Below are 20,761 nucleotides of genomic sequence, written 5' to 3' on the forward strand. Positions count from 1 at the left end.
TTAAATTAAAACAAGATATCCAATGTTTATCTATTTTAGATTTTGGTAATTACCAATAAGAGCTTCAATTAAATTTTGGGATTATATTTTGCTCCTTTTTTTGTTAATTTTGGATTTCTATATTTTTAGTTAAAGTAAATAATATTTATATTATGAATTTTTTCAGTCACAAAAAATATTGCTATAATTCAAATAATTGACTGTTTTAATTTAAAATTGATAATACTATTTACATTTTCTCTATAAAATATCTAAAAATATAAAAAACAAATAATAATTTTAAACATCTTATTTATAAATATGCAATGGTGATAAATTAAAGTTTTTTTGCAAATTCTAATATATTTTACATGTATATAAATATTTTTAATAATAAAAAAAATTGGGGAAGTACAAAACGAAATTGGTGGATCCATGAAATTGTGTTAGTGGCTATAAATAGGACGGACAAATTACAATTTGACATCTAGCTTGTTTTGCATCTGCTTATGACACGTGTCAATTTAGGCACCGTGACCTCTGTTGTTAATGGGACCCATTGGAGCTCTTTCTTATTCTCTGAAAAAGAAGAAAAAAATTAAATTGCAATTCCAATTACTTATAAATTAAAAGATTGATTTAATTGATAAGATTTTTCATCTTAACATAAATTAATTAAATTTTAAATCGAAGAAATAAATAATAATATATCTTAATGATATTTAATGAGGACAATAATTATTAATGTTCATGTCTTAACCCAGATCGAAAATTTTTATCTTTTTAGTATTAAAAGGACTTTTTTTATTTTTTGAAAAAGAAATTTTAGTTAATTATCATATAAATATGACACTATCTAACCTACCTTAGGAAAAAGACTTCAATTGATGAAGAATTTTCCCTAAAGAAACAAAGGAGTGAATAATTCTCCTACCTTATAGAGAAGGGCTAAATTATGGTCCTAATGAAATTAAGGATTCCATCAACATTAGTTTAGTTGTGATAATCATAATTTAAACCCTAAAGATGACAAAATGAAGAATAAGTAGATGGGTTGCTTTAATGAAAGTTGCTGCTTTGTTATTCATTTGCTACATGGCTTCTTGGGATTGGGAGAGATCACAAATTGTTCATAAAAAAAAGTCAATTATTAATTAATTATGCTTACATTAATACATGGATAGTTATCCAATCTACCTTCACAAGCATCCTTTGTAGAGGGGTCAACTGCTTCAGAAGCAACACCTGTTGTTTTCACAGAAACATCTTTCTTACAAGAAAAAGAAATAAGAGTTCAATAATCAATCATGCCATTTGAATGTAAGGATGCTACCAGACATTCAAGCATTTCAATGAAAATAGAACTAGCTAGAATGAAACTAGAGATACAGATGACAATTGGCATCTGTGTCTCATAAGATGAAGAAAAGAATAATGTTGACTTTAAGCTCAACAACCTTCTTCATCTTTTATATTAGCTTTCTTTTGCCTACTTACATCTTGACAGGGTTCATTTTCATTGGCCAAAGTCTCGAAACATTAAATAACTCGAATCGCGTTCAACCAAAACTCGTAAATATCTTTAACACTTATTGTGGATGAACCCGGAATTTCTTGACAAACAATCCCCTTTGAACTCATCTAGGTCTCAGCAGTGACTGCCTAGCTGTTAGGAGTCTTGCTTTTAAGATACAAAAACATTAAGAACAACAGCTACAACTTCCATGCTTTTGGGGCAAAAGCAGCTGCAATTCATTTGGCAAGTATAAGCCTCTTTATAAAAGAAGATACTTTTGCAGGGGCGATGAAAGGGATTTACTTCTTGCAGATTGTCAAAAGCATGGCAGAATCAAAATTTATGATTTAAAATGCAGATCCACTTCCCTTTGTCTTCCCAAGCATCACATCTTTAGCTTCATTGATTTTTGAAGCAAGGTAATCGCTACCACCTGCATCAGGATGGTTTGCAACCATTACTTTCTTATGTGCTTCCTTGACCTTGTCTGGTGTTGCATTCTCCCTGTTAAGTCATATGGTATAAATAAATAAACTTCATACGTGATGTTGAACAGAAAGAAATGCATATTAAGTATAATAGTGTACGAAATAAACAAGCTGATGCATAGATTTGAACCCAGCCTCATAGGTCAGATAATCAACTAGCAGAATCATTAGAAAAATTAAAAGAAAAATCCATAGAACCTAAGGATTTTACATATTAATGTTTATCTTTTATTTTCTGCCATTATAGTCCTGTATGATTAGCATGTATGCTCGCAACAAAGCTGGCAGCATAAACACTGACTGATGATAAATTGATTCAACAGAAAACCATTGGAATCTGTTCATTGAAGCAACAATAGCTAACCTTAGGCTAAGCCTTTGATGCTTTATATTTCTTGAGCTTGACTAATTTATACCAGATATGTTCAAGCATGGCTGCAACATCTATCAAAGTGCCACACTTTTCACTTTAGTTTGCTTATGGGATATTAATTTACTAATTCTTGGAAGTTAAATTTCAAACTTTTTTCTCTCATTTTCAGCACTGAAAAAGTTGAAATGATTGAAAGCTTGAAACAATTCCTTTACTTCTTTGTAGAGAATAAATAAATGAATAAACCCTTTAATCCCTCTAATTCACAGTGCATAAATTCGCAATTGCCTCTTGGCCTGGCCAAGGTGGTAAAAAAGGTAGGGTAGGTTCAGATGTCAGGATATTGTTTTATGATCAAACCACTAATGCAGGAAGCATTCAAACAAGAAAAGATGTATGCTTTAGTCATTAAACATAAGTGGTAGAGCTGAAAATGCTAGTATTTAGTAGTCATGCGAGAGCATGAAGGATCTTTAAGGTAAAAAAAAAAAAATTCTATCACTCAAAATTGAGGTCATCCTTAAAATCTGGGAACTATTTCACATTAAAGGTAGTCATCATCTTTCTACAAGCTAGATATTCTTGGGACAAATTTCATAAATGTACTGGTCATGTATGCTCAAGAATCTGAAATCCCGATACAGCTCTCAGATAGATTACATTAATACATCATAATATAATTCCTTACTTTATGATCCATGTTGAACATGCTTACCTAACACCAAGAATCAATGCTGCTTCTCTTCTAGTCATTGTAGGTTGGAAACCACCTTCATAAAATTTGCGTATTCTAGGTTTTGGCGGCCTTGCCTTAAATGCTTGCCAAGCATGGATTCCATATCTACCAGCAAGAGCAGCAGCAGCAACTGCAAGCCCAGCGAAAAATGGTGTAGCCTGATGTACATCTAGAAATTCATTAATTAAACATTATTGTAACAAAAGACTAAATCTCCAATTGGTATAAACAAGAAAAGCGATGCACAACTAGTCCTCAGTTGCAGCAAAAACAGTTCTTTTAAACAACAAACTGCATAATTAAAAGGCACATTTATTGTCATTTCACTGAAAACTGTATAGTTTACATATCGCAAAAAAACACCTACTTTCAAGAGTCCCACGAATGTAGTGATGCATGGATTCTGGAGACTGGTCCAGTGACAAGGGAACTCTAACTAGTGAGAGAATATAATCAAACTATCAAAGAAGAATAATATAACCTTAGACTCTATGTTTCACTACCCAAACCTCTCCACACCAAGCATCTTGTTCTACCACTTTTGAGTGCCAACAAGCTCATAACTTATTCCTCTGATCTCTGAAACCCAACACAAAGCACAACAGAACTGACTAAAAGCCATAAAAGACACACATAAACAAGAAACCTAAGTCACATAGCATGATCCCAAAAATGAAAACAAATACTTCCCAAGTACTTTACAAACATAAGCAAAGGCCAAAGAACCCTTGGCTTTTTTTCTGCCATGAGCATTGCTTCAACTGCCAAATGCCAACATCATTAGAAGCTTCTCGAGAGGCATATTACTCACTATGCTATACACAAGACCTATGCAATTATTCTAGGACCTATCCCAATTCATCGGCATTGAATCCATGAGAAAAGTTTTATATTATGATCAAGATATGATTTTTCCAAGACTTAGCTCCACAAAAGCATGAATTGAGTTAACTGGGGTGGATCCCCTAATGCTTGGAACTTAAAAAGACAAGTCAAAATTACAATCTTTACAACTTTCCAACTCCACCCAATACAAAGGAGTTGAGCAAAATAACAAAAATCTCTCCCTTTAACCTAAAAGCATCTAATCCCTCAACAGGAAATTACATTAATAACATTTCCTTTGAAAATCTTTATCCTTTTATTCATGTTGTGAAGCTAAATGGCATCCATTGTATAAAATAATTCCTAAAAAATCAACGAAAATTAAGAATTTTCATACTCCAACTCTAGCATTTAAATTAGAACTGTAAAATATGGACTAAGAAAATTCAAACAAAAACATAAAAAAAAACAAAAAGTTTAATTATTCTCCAAACGAATACATAAATCACAGAAAAATGGGAATTAATATACGAAAAATGAAATAAATTTGAGAAAAGGAAATGACCATTGTTATGGGATTTCGAATTCAGTCTCTACAACGAAGACTCAAAATTTCATTAAAGAAAAAAATTTTAAAAAAAATTCTGTTTTTTCTTTTTTTTTTTAGTTTAAGCTGCTTTGGGTTTCGGCTGCCAGCTTCTGTAAGTGAAATCAAGAGAGAGCCTGTCAGATCGGGGTTTGTTTCGATACATGTGTTTAGTTCCACCAAAATGCAGCTACCAATAACTTTACGCCGCGTCAGCGTTTGCTATAAAACAATTTTCTCTTTTTATTTTTATAGTAATCCGATTTTCTTAATTTATAAGTACGGTGGTGAAAATCTCTTTTTAGAAAAAATAAAATAAAGATTTTATTAATTATAAGTGAATTTAAATGCTTCTTAATTGAGAAAACATTAGTATAGTATATTTTTTATCAAATTAAAATTTTAAAATCTTTTAATTCAACGAATTTATTTCACTATTGCTATCTCGATATTTTAATTCATATTTGAATTTAAAAACATTCATTAAATATAAATTTATTCAAAATTTTCATTTTTAATTGCTTATAAAAAAATACAGAAAGAAATTTCTTCTCTCTCATATATATATATATATATATATAATGTTTTAATTTGACTTTGTTTAGTAAAAAAACTTTCGAATTTAAGCTTTTTATTTTAAACATTTTATCAAATTAAATTTTAATAAATATACATATTTAGAAACTACTTGTATTTGGAATTTTTAAATATATTTTTTAAAAAAATTATGGTAAAATTAAATGAAAAATGTTTACAATTATATTATGATTAACATAATATCACAACCCTTAAGCAACCTAAAGAAAACATAACTTACAATTCAGAATGCATCAACTGATAAACGAAAACTGTCTATAAATTCCATTCAACAAACAAGTGTGGATGAGATCCTCATAACAAATTTCAAGAACTGAAACTAAAAATTGAAGAAAGAAGAAGAAAAAAGAAAAGAATATATTAGACTTATTGAATCTTTGTCCATGATACAACCCAAACAAACACATCATAAACTAATCTTCAACCCCAAAACCAATCCTAAATAACAACTCAAAGAAGAGAGGTAGTTGAGCAAAAGAGGAACAAGACCACAAAGACACTAGCATATATATGGATATATAAGTGGAAACCCTCCCACCTCCCCATTTTATTCACTTTTCTTGTTGTAGAAGCTATCATCAGGAAGCAGTTGCTAAGGAAGACCAAGAGGACATATTTTTATTCAATTTCTTCTTTGTTTTCTGGATTTGTATTTAAACTCGAAGTTCTTTTGTTTCCACCATATTACCTGCCTCCTCCTTTGCTCGGTTTCTCTTCTTTGTGCATTTTAATGTCCTTAACCGGGGTGATATCCACCTTGGGAGGACCAGAGTGTCTCCTATTCCCAGCTGGGGATGGAGAGAATGAGAGCCGCTTCTTTGCAGAGCCTGCCGATCCCCTATCCGGTGTCCCATTTTTCTCTAATCCCAATGGGCTTGGCAACCGGGACCTGGCCTTTGTTGACTGTGTTGGTGCCATGTAACTTGGAACTGCAGGTGAGCTTGCAAGGCTCTCATCATCTCTCACTGATGAGCCGGCAATACTGTGTCTCCTGTAGCGCTCAGACTGGATGCTGAGCATGCTCCTTGAGTCCTCATCACCTCCCCATTGGCTCCCTCTTGGGCTTGGCAGTTTTATTTTACTAGAAACTGATGAAATAGAAGGTGCTTTGGAGGGTGGAGTTGAAGGGGATTGGCGGCTCGGAGCTCGACTTGATTTTGGGGGGGTTGGAGATGGCTTATTATCATTGTTAAGATCTCTTCGAGAATAAGCTCTGCTGATTTCACCTATAGACATTGAACGGGCACCCATACTTTTAACTGAGCCACGGTCATGGTTATCTGTTGTGCTTCGATTCTCCCATGGCCTGGCTGCCATCCATCTCTCTAACCAACTCCAACCCCAGTGGGGGTTATTTGGATCCATAAATGTTGGATTCACTGACTTTGAAGAGTTCTTCCACGATTGCTTTTGAAAAAAAGGTCATTTAAGTTAGTAATGAATTAGATTCATGATTCTATATGAGGGTTGTAGCACTAAAAACCATTGAAATCCAATACACTGTTAGGACAAAAGTATAACATATTCTAGATGTTTGCAAACTAAAAGCCAAACAAAAGGGCAAACCCAATACCTGGTGAGAGAATGCATAAGCCAATGCTCTTTCCCTTCTCATGGCCGCTTCTTGCTTATTCTGTTGTCTTGCATCAATTTGCTCCTTGGACTGTGTACTATCGTTCCAGTCTTCTCCCATCTGTAAAATAAGTGTTTAAACAAACAATCATATACCCACCATACTATTAGATAATCTCCATAATTTTCAGAAGCATTAATCTTTCACTAAACCAAGAGTTTTGAAGGAAGCCACTGGTAACACACCAAAACCAATTGTCAGAGAAAATGGAAGGTAAGGAGGGCTTAACCCTCTAGAAATTCACTCTTTGTGAGCAAAATTCTTGAGGACAGATTGTCTTACAAGTTGGGAGAAATACAGGAAAAGTGAGAAAGTCTCGAGAGGATTTGTACTATGAAACCACTACTGATGTACACATGCACCATAAGGTCACTTACAGAAGCTCTCAACTTCTCGAGCTCTTTCTCACATTTCTGTTCCAGCTGCCGCTGCAGAGCATGGTTCTCTTCTGACATTCTAATCCTCCTCGCACGAATCTGAGACTGCACACGAGCAAGAGTCTGCATGCATCTTAATGTACTAGTTGCTTGCCGTTTGACAGATTGCCCTTGGATCAATGATTTCAGCCTCACCAACCCTCTCAAAGCTCTCAATGCTCGTCTAGCCTGAGAACTCAAATGCAAATAACTCATTACATAAGTACAACTAATTGCTCATGGAAGGGATGCTTCAGAGAATTTATGACACCATAAATCATCATGCTTTTATTTTCCTTAATTGACCAGAACACCTTTCAAGGTTGACATAATAACAAGAAATAACCAACAGCAGAAAGTTTGGAACCCTCCTTAAAAGAGAGAATAAATTCAAGACAGGGCCCATATAACTAAATGCAATATGTTGCATTTTACTTAAAAAGTCTTAACAAGCATTTGAAAATCAATGGATTCTTAAGGGCTCATAATTTCATAAGAATGAAAATGGCCCGGCTCCAAGCAACAAAACAACAATGACAAGACAAATTTAGTAAGTGCATATGTCACAGTTCCGTAGGGGAGCCATGAATCCTGAAGGTGAGATCTGCCAGATGTCTTTTGTAAAATACAACTGTGAGGCCCAATGGGCCACAGCCGACAATTGGTGTGGGCCGTGACACACTTATCATCTCTTACCAGTTACAACGCCTCCGTCTCGTCATAACAACAGGAAGTATGTTACTGAAACAACCAATAGCGCTCAAGCTGGAATACATGAATCTCCTAACACAGAAAATTTTCTGATACTCCCATAACTTTTCCACCTCACGTATAAGAGAAGCGATAAGAACTTAGAAACATTGAATATGAATAAAAAGGAAGAATCCATACCAAGTATCCTCTAAATGCAGTTTGAATCTTGATGGCAGCTATTTCCTCCTTTGACTTTCCCGGGTAGCGTGGTACAGAAGTGAGGCGGACAACTTCAGCAGCCGCCTGAGCAGCTGCAACCGCCGCCTCTGCAGCCATGGCCGTGGCAAGAGCCACGGAGTAGGCATGTTTGCTCTGTTCATTTTCAGCTTCTGCTAATTTGACATCTTCAGTGGGAGGAGGAAGAGGAGGAGCAGTCACTTCAGTTTCTTCAGGCAAAGGAACTGGCCCCAAGTCCTTGCTTTTCCCAAACCATTTCTTCTTTGATTTTGGAGTTCTCTGGTGAAACAAAACATAGCACCATTTAGTTGCAAACCTCTCTAGAAAAATCAACCACTGAATTATGAACTAACTCATCCAGACCTGATCTTTCTTGGACTCAGGGCTCAAAACTTTCTTCACAGCAGAGAACCAGCCTCCTTTTTTTCCCATCTGTCAATAATTCTTCTTCAAAAAACCAAGACAAGCCATGGAGTTTCAACCAATGAGACCAAGAGATTGACAAAGAAAACACTCTTAAATTCATTGAAATGCAAATAGAGCATAAAGCAAATTTAACAAGGAAGTGAGGAATTAAAAACAAAAAAGGAACGAAAAGGATTGAAATTTAAACCAATTAATGATTCAATCTAGAAATGAAGAAGCACCCAGATACCAAAAATGAAAGATCTTCATGAAAAAGCATAGAAACCCAGATCAAAGTTTCCAAATTTAAACACTTTTTGTAAGACAAAACTCAATAAATGTGACCAACAAGGACAACAAAAACAAAGACAAAAATGTTCTGAAAATTTCCAATACCTGTGCATGGGAAAATTCCCAGATCTCTGTTAAAAGATTTGAACTTTCTCTTTTATTTTAACTCTCTCTCTCTCTCTTTCTTTCTTTCCTATACAAAATCAAAATGAGAAGAAGAGAAAAGAAAAATCCAAAGCGATTCAACACGCGTCTCTTGTGACCACACAGAGAGAGAAGTGGAAGCAGATCTTGCTAATACAAAGGCTTTCAAAGACAGAACAAAAAATGGGAAGAAAATTTAAGCCCAAAAAACAGGTTGGCACTTAGAGAGGATATTTAATGTGGGACCAAGAAACCAATGGGACCCAAAGTGGATCATGATAGCATCCGAAACACTTTTAAGAAACAAAACAAAACCAACAACAAGACATAACTGCAACAACAACTACAACTAACAAAGTACATTAAAGCTGTATTTTTTTTTTATTACTTTGATTTTCTTTTCTTTTCTTTTTTCATTTTTACTTTGGTCAAAAAAAGGGTTTTTTCAGTTTGTTATTAACAGTTGCTTCAAAAATAAATCTATTTTAAAATAATAATAAAGATTTGATATTTATGGGATAATGGAAGCAAGTGGAAGAAGGCACAAAAGTATTGGGAAGTACACAAAAAGTGAAAATATGAATTGTTTTTTTTTTTTGTTTTTTAATAAGCAATGACTTTAAACATAAGCAATCTTTGAATCCATCAACACACACTTTGTGGTCAAAACAAAACTAATTTTATCTTTGAAACTTTAGATTGATTGCATGTGTAACTACCATCAATTGACTCTTCATTATAACACAATCACCACTCTCCCCCTCCCTTTTTTTCCCTTTTTCTTTTCTTTTTCTGGTTTGGTTTCCAAGCAAGAAACAAATGATTATAACTTTTTAAATTTTCTTTTTCTTTTTGTCTTTTTCATATAAAAAAGTTAACTAATGTATTAAATAATTCAAATTTAAAATAAAAAATATAAAAATAATATAACTTTATTAAATTTTAAAACAAATACCTAATCTAAAATCAATTAATAATAACAAATCATTAATGTATTTATACTTCTAAATTCATATAAAAAAATTGGAATATTATAAACATGTAAATATAATTAAAACTTATTTTATTTATAATTAATTAATTTTAAATTAAATTACTCATTTATCCTTTTAAGAATATCGAAAAAGATACAGAGAAGATTTAACATATTCTTCCTGCAAGGATGACACACACAAATCAAAAAATTATCCAAATTTTTTTCCATTACAAAAAAATTTTACCCATTCTAAAAATTTAACACTTTTACCCTAAAATCTTATGTAAAACCTTTAAATTGAATTATTAAATGGAAGTAGCACTGAAAGCCATAGCTTTTGGTGAGCTTGGGTACATGAGATGATTCTCTATATTTCTTTTAAGCCGTACAAGGTAACAGCCAAGTGGAGCAAATAATTACCCCAAAAAAACTGACAAAAGTATTTAAAAAAGAATTAAATAAATGTCTTTTTCAGATTTTTAATTCACAAGACAGCTATTTATAACAGATCACACTGCAGTTTACTCACCCCGTTTTGCACGGTGAGTACCCACAGACAAATTGAATGAGGGGGTAACGGGAGGCTACCCACCACTCGCAGGCAGCGCGTGCTGACAACGAGTGAAAAAGTTTGTGAGGTGCGTTTTGGTTACGCTCCCTCGAGGTGAAGGTGGAAAGGAAGAGCGAGGTGAGCAAAAATCGATGTTAATTATTTTAATCGGACAAATATTTATGAGATGTGCGTGCTTCCGGTGATAACATTAACAACATCACGTGTTGGAATATTTTCAACTGTTTTTATATTTCATTATAATATATATTTTTTAAATTTTTTATTTCTGCATTTTCAATTTTTTTAGGAAGAAATTCAGTGATTTCGACAAAATATATTAACAAAATAAAAATAACCCTCGTTCACCCTCTAATTAAAAAAAAAAATCCTTATTCACGTGTTTACGCACATTCCAAATGAATAAAAATCTTCCGTTCCAAATGATGTCCAATTTAATGAATGTTTTATAATTTTGTATTACATTAATATAAAAAATTTAAAATTAAGATTTTTTATTAAAATAATATAAAATTAAACACATAATACAAAATTATAAAAACAAACACAAAACCATCTATACCTTGCATGTTCCTTTTTTTTTTTTCTTATTTTGTGAATTTTTAGATAGACAAAAAAAAGGGTTTTGCATTTTTAGTACTGGTAGCTACATGGGATTTAATGCTTCAAAGTTTGAACACCTCTGGCATACGTTTTAGCCTAAATAAATAGGTTGCTCAGTCATCACATACATAAGCAACTTAAATAATTAACAAGGTACAATAATACTCTTGGCATTATAAAAACACAAAGAGGTAATCAAAAAAATAAAATAAAATCATGATCCTCTTTATAAACAAGATCACACTTATCTGTCTGTAAGTCAAAAGGATCCCCCTCACATGCAGGAAAAGAAGAAAAACCCTTCAATCATAACTCAAGAAACACCAGATTTTTTCTGTTCAAAAAGGGGTGTCAGTCTGCGATTGCCACTCATTGATGAGGATGCACAAAATTAGAATAGGGTCAAGGAGAAGATTTGACCTTCACGAGTAGCCAAGCTGGCCCGACCTAGCAGGATATCAAGGTACCCCACCCTGCTGGATGTGCTGAATCACTCATGTCATGCAAAATTTGATGCTTGCAGTGAGTGCACCTCCACAACCTGGCAACTCTTAGCCTGAGGTACACAAGGGTGTGATCGACTTAAAATAACAATATATCTTGGAAACTTTCTACTTTCAAGGTCTGGCAAAAGCTATTATTAGTTGCAAGGGAACCAGGAAGATGTTGCGTAAAAGGAATGTGAAAGCCACTGTTTCCATAATGAATTAGGATTGACGAGTGCAGATATTTGACTCCAAATCTATTACAGTAATTTGTGTTAACTTTCATTTCTGCAGATTACACATAGTGAACGAACCCAGTATGTGATTCTGGTAACAAAGGTACCACACCTTGAAGATTTTTTTAAGCATACGAGTGATGTCTATGACGATCCTTCTCCCTTGAAGAATAAGATGAGCCACGATAATCACGATCTGAAAAAAGAAGAGGTTTAAGATGATGAAAACCACAATTCTTTAGTGAACGTATTACATTGATTGAAACTTTGAGGAAAGCTAAATCCATACCACGTGATGAGTGGTGCCTTGATTTTTCTGAATGTCCCCCCGCATTCAAAATATAAAATCATAGTAGTTAGACAAATCATATACGAGACACTAATCAAAACCAGATATATAATCCAACCCTAGGAGAATATATGACATTACCTGAATCCTTTGTTCTATCCTTTGAGCGATGACCTCGATCCTTGACCTTATCTCTGTCCCTTTCAGTCTCATCTCGCTCTCGTTCCCTATCAGAATCTCTGCCCCTGTCACGATCCCGGGCCTTTGCCCTCTCCCTATCCCTTTCTCTGTCCCTCTCCCTTTCCTTTTCCCTTTCCCTGTCCCTCTCCTTGCTCTTTTCCCCACCCGATTGTGTCCTCTGCTCAGACTTGGATTTATGCCTAGGCTCTTCTCTTGCATCACCCTCAGTAGGCATGCTCTTGGATTCATCATCACTCTGCTTAGATTCTTTCAGCTTGTCAAGAGCCATCTTAACCTTAACTTCTTTGGATCCACCAGTTTCCAGATCTGCTGCTGCTACAGTGGTGTTGGAAGCATTGGCATTATTATTAGCTGGTGGGCTAAGTGGAACTTCCTGCTACACAGCGAGAAAATTTTACTTCCTCCTCAATTCGGCTACCATAAAGAGCTCATTTATCTCAACATTAGCCACGACATATAATAAACAAATTCCTGGAATTCCTTACTGCTATCCTTTCTCTTACAGGTGCAGTATTACATAACCATAAAACTAGTGTTCACACAAATCACTAAGGAAGACATTAGCAGCACTAGCTGTGCGTATAATTATGCAACATACTGCAATTGGAAATAGGATAACAATTAAAAACACTACAGAAAGAATATTTTAGCAACCACAACTTATCAGTGAAAGTTGAAAAAAGTGGGAGAATGAAAGTCAGATTCACCTTCGAAATTAGATGAGATTGTGAATCTGCAGACTTGGTGGAAAATGTAAATGGTTTTCCATCCTTACAGACAGGGCTGTATCGTGCCTTGGGAAGGCTGTACAAATGAGCCAGAACCCTACAAACCTCATCAATCCCAGATTTCTCAGCATCAAATGCCTTCCACCATGGTGGGTTCTCAGGAAGGGGTACTTGGAACCTACGAGCTGCAGCATATACAACACCACAAGCCACAACCTCACTCTTGAATCGAACACACAATGTTGTACGTAAACTAATCCAAAGAGAGTTGATGGACATAAAACACAGAGAAGGTTGTAAGTTCCACCAAAAGATAGAGTAATGATATGCTAGTGGCAAAATCAATAGGGAATTGTAACAGCACAAACTAAAAAAAGAAAAGCACTAGAACTTCCATCTAAATGCAAGTCATCCTATATGCATGTTAGCAATGGATTTTCTAAGGCAGTTCATGGCTAAAGTCATCCAATTATGAAACTAGTACTATCCATGCACACATAAAACATTTATGGCAAAATATGCAAACAATTATAAGCATTAGAGCTCAAGAAAAAAAAAAGCATCAGAAAGATTATCTGCAACCAAAACTTTAAAGCAATTATAGTTTTAGCTACACCATCTATATCCATTTCTTTGTAAATAGTTGTCATCTGGCGTAAACCACCACAAGCCTGAACAGATGCTTTAAGACACATAGACATAGCCATGTAATTTCAACTGACAAGTTAGAAATCAATTCGCACTCTTGTGTAATATATGTTCTTGTGTTGCACTACGTTTTCATTTAAATATTCTCATTCCCACCACTGTTATTCATGCTATCTTCCTTCAACTCAACCTCTCACCGATATAACTCCATGCATGTGTTAAGGGTACAAGCATGGCTAAAGACCCTCATAGTTTCTTCCCAAGAAGGAAAACCAAAATAAAGCTCTTATCATCAAAAGTACTAACCTTACAGCGCTGGTCTATGCCAAAGAATATTTTGCAGCCAAAATAACAAATAAAACTAGAAAACAATTATCTTTGTCAGTATTGAACCACTTCAAATTTCAAAATTAACTAAATGAAAACCTTATACTCTATGTTAGATTTGTCATCCAACCTCCATTTGTTTTATGTTTCTGAAATGCTGAACCTCTTCTATACAGGTAATGCACAATCCAGTAGATATCTGAATTCCCTTCAGGTAATGTCATTTGTCTTATTTCTAATTACATATCAAGATTTAGAAACAGCTCACTGTTAAATTGGTCATCAAGGCTTAATTTGTTGTTGCATGAAATAGTTAGATTCATTGGAAGGATTGTTATCCACCATAAGACAACATATAAACATAATTCTAAGAACAAATTACAGAATCTACCTCCACTGAGTTACCAATTGGGAAATCAACTTGCCATCTAATCTTAATCATAAACTAGTCATTATAGCAGAGACATTGTGGTTGACATTTTGAACACGAAGTATATAGAATCTGCTATCTGAATACTAACAACTGTAGTTAATGGTAAAATATCTACATGAACATGAACAAAACAAGCACTAACAAGAGAAACATTGTCAAAAAATGGCGTTTATGTTGCAATAAATACCTATCATTAGCTAGATTCCATGCTTCCTGCCTCAACTCAGTAGGGGTTTCAAGGGTAGCAAGGTAGTTTGATATGAACTTATGAGGATGCTCAACATGACAAACAAAACCCATCTCTTTCAATATGTGTCTTTCTGTTCTGCTCAATTCTGCTTTCAAGTCTGAAAATTTCTGCAAATAACAAACAGAAAGTAAGAAACAATGACTAGCAAGGCCTGGACAATCTGGTTTAAAATGGAGGTGCCAAAATTTGTTAATTGCAATGACACTTAAGATTAAGCCTAACCTGAATACCAACTAATAAAAAAGAGACAAGTAAATCATTGTTGTAAGAAACAAGTAAAAAAACAAAATCCATGAATAATAAATGGCATAATTTCAGTAATTTAGAACTTATCCAATCTCACCTTCGAATATAGGTCCAAATGCTCTAGGGGTAAGTTCTCTCTCCTACATTCCATTCTGTGGAAAACTATGATTACTTGCCTTGCCCTCCTAGGGCTTTCCTCTAGTTTTGTTGCAAGCCACAAAGCGCTAGCCGCAACTATCTACAATGAAATTGAAAATGTCAAATAAGGATATATTTTCGACCTGCTTCCACTTCAATCAGAAGGATTAAAAAAAAAAAACCATAGTTCCTAAATCTCAAAGAAATTAGGCAGCAAAACCAGGCAGACACACCCACCGACTACAACCGAATGCAACACAACTAATCTTTCCAAAAAACAAACAGCATAGACAAATAGTACAAAAACTTCTCTTCCTCCCATTTTGACAATTTATCAACAGCCAAAGAAAAGATTAAAAGAGGTTAACCTTGACATCAAAGCGGGCAAATGACTTCTTGCAATAAAAACGATGGAATAGAACCTGGCCGGTGGCCATGACAGCTTGAGGTCTGTAAGTATAAAATTAAGGAAACATAAATCAACCAGAAAATAATTATAAAAATGTGACACACACACACACACATATAACTACAATTATACAAAAAATTAAATAAGAAATACAATACAGTTTAAGTAAAATTCCGCTTTCTTGGATGAGATCACAGCCATAGATTCTTAGTGTAGTTTCAGTTGCTTCATCTATGCCATCTTTCCTTGAAGGTGAGTTCTTCAGCTGCTCATCTGTTAAGTAGAAGTTGTCAATCGCCGTATAGATCATTGTTTCCTTAACTACCTTCTATTAACTGTCACAAAGTGAAAAAAAAAAATCAAAACTTCCACATTCCATTATCAACATGTTAACATATTACAGAGAAATTAAAACTGAAGCTTAGAAACTAATCAATCATAAATTTGGTTAGAGCACCCTAAGAATCTGTTTGATGCTGAGAAATCTTAGGAAAAGATGGAAATTGAAACCCTAAGGAGCCATTTGGTGGCAAATTAATATGATCAGATATACTTACCACTACGCAATCAAACGCATCAAATTCAAAAAAGTGAGCTTATTTAAGCCAAAAATAGTCAAAGAAATTAACTGAAACATGAAACTGATTAAGTTAACAAAAAAAAAAGACATTGTTAATCAACTTAAACCAGAAACTATTTAAGCAGAAAAATGAAACTTCCCGAAAAGATTTAGCCCAGCACTAATTAAGCAGATAGTATCAATATTGAGTTAATTAATAAAAAAGGGAACAAAGTTCCATAGTAGCTTTAACACAAAACTAATTGAGAAACAGAACTAATTAACTAAACAATGAAGAGATTTCAATCTACCTACAATTTAAAACTAATTAAGCCAAAAAAAAAAAGAAGAGGAAGCAAAATTCAAACTAACCTAAACACTAAATTTAATTAATTACATATACGAAAGAAAACAATTAGCCTAACCCCTAATTGTCATCCTACTGCATGGAACAAATACTTAACCCTAAATTTTACCACAAAAACGGAAGATAAAAGAAATTGAAACTGGAAAAAACAGGTCGGGAACAAGGAACTCACCAGCTTTACGGTGAAACTCGGGGGGCGACCGGCGGTGCTGAGGTATCGGGAAATGGAGAAGAAAAGAGAGGGAGGAGCTGAATAACTGAAGAAAGTTTTAAAAAGTGCAGTAAGGAAAGGGAGGAGAACGAGACGGCGTCGTTTAAGCGGAAGGAGTCAAAAGGAAGAAAACCATTATTATTTTTTATATTGCAATTTTAAATTGCAGATAAAGTTCCCACATTGGGCTATACGGTTTTGGAGGGTCCGACGGTAGGCCCAAATAGAAAGGCCCTGTAATGGACCAGGCCCACTAGAATATTCCAAGATTTACTACATCTTCAATATTACTGAAATATTAGAAAGAACTTGGTCCGCAACAAAAATAGTAGGACAAAGTTTTTAATTTTAGGCGGCATTCCAAGTTCCTAATAATAGTATAAAAAAAATTATAAGATTTTCAAGTTAATTTCTGTGATTGTTCTTTGGATACAAAAATAACAAGATGTCAATATTTTGTATGTTAAACGTGTTTGAGTTGAAGTTTATACAACATAATTATCACGATTAACATTTATATGATTTATTATTTCTTTATATAATTAATATGATTAAATTAAAATATATAATTAAAATATTAATTTATTATTCAAATTTATTAATAAAATATTATAATACATATTAAATGTAATAAAATTATTAAAATAAAATATTCTATCACATTTAACTTTTAATCATAATTACAAACAATCCACTTATTTGCAAACTGAACACTCCATCCCAATAGCACAATCACAATCATACAACAATCATACAAGTACTCTGTGGAATACCCAGATTTAGTGCTTTTAGAGAAATTGGGTCAAATTTAGCGAGATAGTTTTTTTTAAATAAAAAATTAAAAAATATAATTTATATCATATAATAATTTTAAAAATTAATAAAATATAAAATTATTTTCTCAATATTATCAAGAGTAAACTATCAATTGTATTTATGTATCAAACAAAAAATATTGTTTTTGACTCTTTATTTTGAAAGGTAAAGAATCTACATAAAATTGTGAAAGTATTTTATCCAATAAAATAAAAATTAATTATAATCATTATAGAGTAAATTATTATTTATATGATCAATAATATTATTAAGTTAAGCAACATAATTAATACACATAATACAATTACCCTAAAGGATAATTAATAATGTGGTCATTCTTCTTTGGTTCGGTCTTTAGACTCTACATCCTTCTGGTTTCACCGTGATCAGCAATAAATCATAACCCAATTGCAAAGCCTACACAAACCCAAAAATGGAAATCCTGCTTTTTAAGCACAAGAGAGGTAAAAATGCATTAAAACCTAACAACAATTAGTATATAGTGTGTCAATTCAGACCATCAACTTTAGCAATCTAATTTTGGAGACTTGGAAATTCCCCCAGAACAATTTGCATCATGCCAAGAACAATAGATGCCAAGGAAGAGATCAACAAAACAGTTGCAAATAAACTTAAAGAGGCAAACAAGATAAAAACTGTGAAATAATAAATTAGTCTTAAGTCTCAACTCAAATAAAATTAAAAACACAAAATTATCAGTCTGGGATGGAATTACAAAACCTTAAAAAAAAACATATAAAAATAACAAAAGATCTCGCCACCGTCTATCAAGCACCCAGGTTTGCATCCGGATGCTCAACAAAACAGACTCAAAACTATGAGAATAAAATTGCGCAACCCAAGAGCAAAAACAGACAGAAGCAAGTTTCACTTGCCACCCTTCTTGGCAGCAGACTTGGTCACCTTGCTCCAGTTGGTCCTTCTTCTCCACATTTCTTGATGACACCAACAGCACAGTCTGTCTCATGTCCCTCAGCAAAACCCCAAGTGGGGGTACTCAGAGAAGGTTTCCACAACCATAGGCTTGGTGGGAACCATCTTAACCATACCAGCGTCACCATTCTTCAAGAACTTGGGCTCCTTCTCAAGCTCCTTACCAGAACGCCTGTCAATCTTGGTCAAGAGCTCAGCAAACTTACAGCAATGTGGGAGGTGTGGCAATCAGGACAGGAGCATAACCATTTCAAATCTGCCCTGGTGGTTCATGATGATGACTTGGGAGGTGAAGCTGGCTGCCTCCTAGCAGGATCATCCTTGGAGTTTGAGGCAACAAATCCACGCTTGAGATCCTTGACAGCAACGTTCTTACATTGAACCCAACATTGTCACCAGGAAGAGCCTCCTGAAGAGCTCGTGGGCATCTCAACAGACTTAACTTCAGTGGTCAATCAGAGGGACCGAATGTAACAACCATACCAGGCTTGAGGATACCGGTTTCAACACGACCCACTGGAACGGTTCCAATACCTCCAATCTTGTACACATCCTGAAGTGGGAGACGGAGGGGCTTGTCAGAGGGTCTCTTGGCTCGTTAATCTGGTCAAGAGCGTCAAGAAGAGTTGGACCCTTGTACCAGTCAAGGTTGGTGGACCTCTCAATCATGTTGTCACCCTCAAACGAAATGGGAACGAAGGGAATCTTGTCAGGGTTGTATCCGACCTTCTTCAAGTATGAAGAAACTTCCTTCACGATTTCATCATACCTTGCCTTTGAGTATTTGGGGTTGTGCATCCATCTGTCAACGAAATAGTATATATTAGTACAAATCATTACGTTATCACTAGACGAACCACTTAGAAACTACTTAACTTCAATTATGAAATGCAATAACTTACCTTGTTGCAGCAGCAAATCATTTGCTTCACACCAAGGGTGAAGGCAAGGAGAGCATGCTCACGGGTCTGTCCATCCTTGGAAATACCAGCTTCGAAACCTCCAGTGGTGAGTCAATGATAAGGACAGCACAGTCAGCCTGAGGGTACCAGTAATCATGTTCTTGATAAAGTCACGATGTCCAGGGCATCAATGACAGTGCAGTAGTACTTGGTGGTCTCGAATTTCCACAAGGCAATATCAATGGTAATACCCACGCTCAGCCTTCGCCAGCCTTAAGCTTGTCAAGCACCCAGGCAAATACTTGAATACCCTCTTTGGTTCATTTCTCAGCAGCTTCCTTCTCAAACCTCTCAATCACTCGCTTGTCAATACCTCCAAGCTTGTAGATCAGGTGACCAGTGGTGGTTGACTTTCCAGAGTCGACATGGCCAATGACCACAATGTTAATGTGAACCTTTTCCTTACCCATAGCGACTTTTTAGCAGATAAAACTGCAAAGTAAATACAAAATAAATGATGATCAGCAAGTGAAATCTATACATACAACAAGCATAAAACAGATCTAACAAGCATATTCAAATATCCAACAACTGATGGCCTGCTTATCAAGTTCAATAATTCAAATCTCCCACTTAATAAAAATCGTTAAAACTAAATCACCAAACTACAATTCAAGATGGGTTTCATCAATCCATATTCTCAACAACCTAGAACAATTTTTTTTTTCATATACTGCAATCTATCAACACAACAAAATTAACCTTTTGTTTCAACTAAATTCACATTATAGACCATTTTTTATCAACTATACAAGAACAGATCTAAACCCAAGAAATTTATAAAAAAAAAAAACCTGAAAAATATAATCATATGTAATTGATTAAACAACTCCTTAAAAATAAAACTACAACAGAATAAAGAATTACATACTGAGAATACATGAAAGGCAAATTTAAGTAACAGCTAGATCTGAACACGAAAATATCATATCATAATAATCATAAACCACATTAAACAGAGATCTAAGCATCGATTTAGAAGAAATTAACAAGATAGGAACATGATCAAGAGTTCAAAAAAATTCGAACCTTGAATTTCCCAAGCTTTATCAATCGGCAGGCGAGACAGAGTAGAGTAATGGGAGAAAGCACTGAGGAAGTGTATTATATATAAAACCCTAGTGGAGATTAGGGTTTTTCGTTCTGCCGTTAGATTAGATTCTTCCAAATTTCAATCTACGGTTACAATATCTCTACGTGGAGTCCAACAAGACCAGATTGCTAAATTACCATGTTACCCATTACGTTTGCCAGAATGTCTTCAAACTCTACCGTTCACTGCGCAAAACCCTAGTGATGTTGGACCGTCGGATTTTAATCCAACGGTTGTGAAGAAGAGAAGTCCGTTGACTCTGCTGTTTGTAGCTGTGGGCGCCTGGCGGCTTGCTAGCGACGATAACTGCCCACTTATTTCTCAAAATTACAAAAAGCTC

The 20,761-nt window shown here is 34.5% G+C and overlaps 3 protein-coding genes and 1 pseudogene across 10 annotated transcripts; all 4 read right to left on the reverse strand.

Annotated features, from left to right (window-relative positions):
- Positions 1–456: 456 nt before the first annotated feature.
- On the reverse strand, positions 457–4,637 carry LOC110425144 (Chaperone DnaJ-domain superfamily protein). 3 transcript variants are annotated; one of them, XR_002445986.2, is made up of 4 exons: positions 3,460–4,469; positions 3,072–3,261; positions 1,148–1,999; positions 457–558 (listed from the first exon to the last, which is right to left on the reverse strand). XR_002445986.2 is itself a non-coding variant. In XM_021439961.2 (3 exons), exons 1-3 carry the CDS (start codon positions 3,488–3,490, stop codon positions 1,843–1,845), a joined length of 378 nt encoding a protein of 125 aa, XP_021295636.1. In that variant the 5' UTR covers positions 3,491–4,469; the 3' UTR covers positions 1,088–1,842. The 3 variants fall into 3 exon arrangements, 2 of the variants coding, with proteins under 2 accessions (XP_021295636.1, XP_021295637.1); XM_021439961.2 differs by lacking the exon at positions 457–558 and having other exon boundaries at positions 1,088–1,999; XM_021439962.2 differs by lacking the exons at positions 457–558; positions 3,460–4,469 and adding an exon at positions 4,483–4,637 and having other exon boundaries at positions 1,091–1,999; positions 3,072–3,250.
- A 701-nt stretch (positions 4,638–5,338) lies between these two features.
- On the reverse strand, positions 5,339–9,106 carry IQD3 (IQ-domain 3). 3 transcript variants are annotated; one of them, XM_021439735.2, is made up of 6 exons: positions 8,881–9,106; positions 8,443–8,511; positions 8,041–8,358; positions 7,111–7,338; positions 6,674–6,793; positions 5,339–6,507 (listed from the first exon to the last, which is right to left on the reverse strand). In XM_021439735.2, the coding sequence occupies exons 2-6, from the start codon at positions 8,509–8,511 to the stop codon at positions 5,785–5,787; spliced, it is 1,458 nt and encodes a 485-aa protein (XP_021295410.1). In that variant the 5' UTR covers positions 8,881–9,106; the 3' UTR covers positions 5,339–5,784. The 3 variants fall into 3 exon arrangements, with proteins under 3 accessions (XP_021295410.1, XP_021295409.1, XP_021295408.1); XM_021439734.2 differs by having other exon boundaries at positions 8,443–8,523; XM_021439733.2 differs by having other exon boundaries at positions 8,443–8,526.
- A 2,383-nt stretch (positions 9,107–11,489) lies between these two features.
- RCY1 (arginine-rich cyclin 1) lies at positions 11,490–16,695 on the reverse strand. 3 transcript variants are annotated; one of them, XM_021439737.2, is made up of 10 exons: positions 16,558–16,695; positions 15,618–15,794; positions 15,419–15,500; positions 15,010–15,150; positions 14,604–14,773; positions 12,988–13,261; positions 12,221–12,656; positions 12,080–12,106; positions 11,903–11,986; positions 11,490–11,625 (listed from the first exon to the last, which is right to left on the reverse strand). In XM_021439737.2, the coding sequence occupies exons 2-9, from the start codon at positions 15,767–15,769 to the stop codon at positions 11,916–11,918; spliced, it is 1,353 nt and encodes a 450-aa protein (XP_021295412.1). In that variant the 5' UTR covers positions 15,770–15,794; positions 16,558–16,695; the 3' UTR covers positions 11,490–11,625; positions 11,903–11,915. The 3 variants fall into 3 exon arrangements, with proteins under 3 accessions (XP_021295412.1, XP_021295413.1, XP_089641159.1); XM_021439738.2 differs by having other exon boundaries at positions 11,490–11,986; positions 12,221–12,653; XM_089785033.1 differs by having other exon boundaries at positions 11,490–11,986.
- Positions 16,696–18,059: 1,364 nt separating this feature from the next.
- On the reverse strand, positions 18,060–20,507 carry LOC110425182 (elongation factor 1-alpha-like; annotated as a pseudogene). Its single transcript, XR_016351782.1, has 3 exons — positions 20,358–20,507; positions 19,257–19,760; positions 18,060–19,158 (listed from the first exon to the last, which is right to left on the reverse strand). The product of XR_016351782.1 is annotated as an elongation factor 1-alpha-like (transcript).
- Between the last annotated feature and the right edge of the window lie 254 nt (positions 20,508–20,761).

The sequence above is a fragment of the Theobroma umbraticum genome, unplaced genomic scaffold, assembly GCF_002168275.2.
Source record: "Theobroma umbraticum cultivar Fairchild unplaced genomic scaffold, ASM216827v3 scaffold_81.0, whole genome shotgun sequence".
NCBI lineage: Eukaryota > Viridiplantae > Streptophyta > Magnoliopsida > Malvales > Malvaceae > Theobroma > Theobroma umbraticum.

What these genes read in the sequence shown, in the direction of transcription:
- LOC110425144 (XM_021439961.2), bottom strand. Translation starts at nt 3,490, where the DNA reads ATGCATCACTACATTCGTGGGACTCTTGAAA. An exon ending in CATTCGTGGGACTCTTGAAA is followed by an intron (nt 3,262 to 3,459) that starts GTAGGTGTTTTT and finishes ATGAATTTCTAG; the next exon opens with ATGTACATCAGGCTACACCA. An exon ending in GCATTGATTCTTGGTGTTAG is followed by an intron (nt 2,000 to 3,071) that starts GTAAGCATGTTC and finishes ATGACTTAACAG; the next exon opens with GGAGAATGCAACACCAGACA.
- IQD3 (XM_021439735.2), bottom strand. Translation starts at nt 8,511, where the DNA reads ATGGGAAAAAAAGGAGGCTGGTTCTCTGCTGTGAAGAAAGTTTTGAGC. An exon ending in CTGAGTCCAAGAAAGATCAG is followed by an intron (nt 8,359 to 8,442) that starts GTCTGGATGAGT and finishes TTGTTTCACCAG; the next exon opens with AGAACTCCAAAATCAAAGAA. An exon ending in CTGCATTTAGAGGATACTTG is followed by an intron (nt 7,339 to 8,040) that starts GTATGGATTCTT and finishes TTGAGTTCTCAG; the next exon opens with GCTAGACGAGCATTGAGAGC.
- RCY1 (XM_021439737.2), bottom strand. Translation starts at nt 15,769, where the DNA reads ATGATCTATACGGCGATTGACAACTTCTACTTAACAGATGAGCAGCTG. An exon ending in TGGAATCTAGCTAATGATAG is followed by an intron (nt 13,262 to 14,603) that starts GTATTTATTGCA and finishes TCTTTGGATTAG; the next exon opens with TTTACGTACAACATTGTGTG. An exon ending in AAGGCACCACTCATCACGTG is followed by an intron (nt 11,987 to 12,079) that starts GTATGGATTTAG and finishes TTCTTTTTTCAG; the next exon opens with ATCGTGATTATCGTGGCTCA.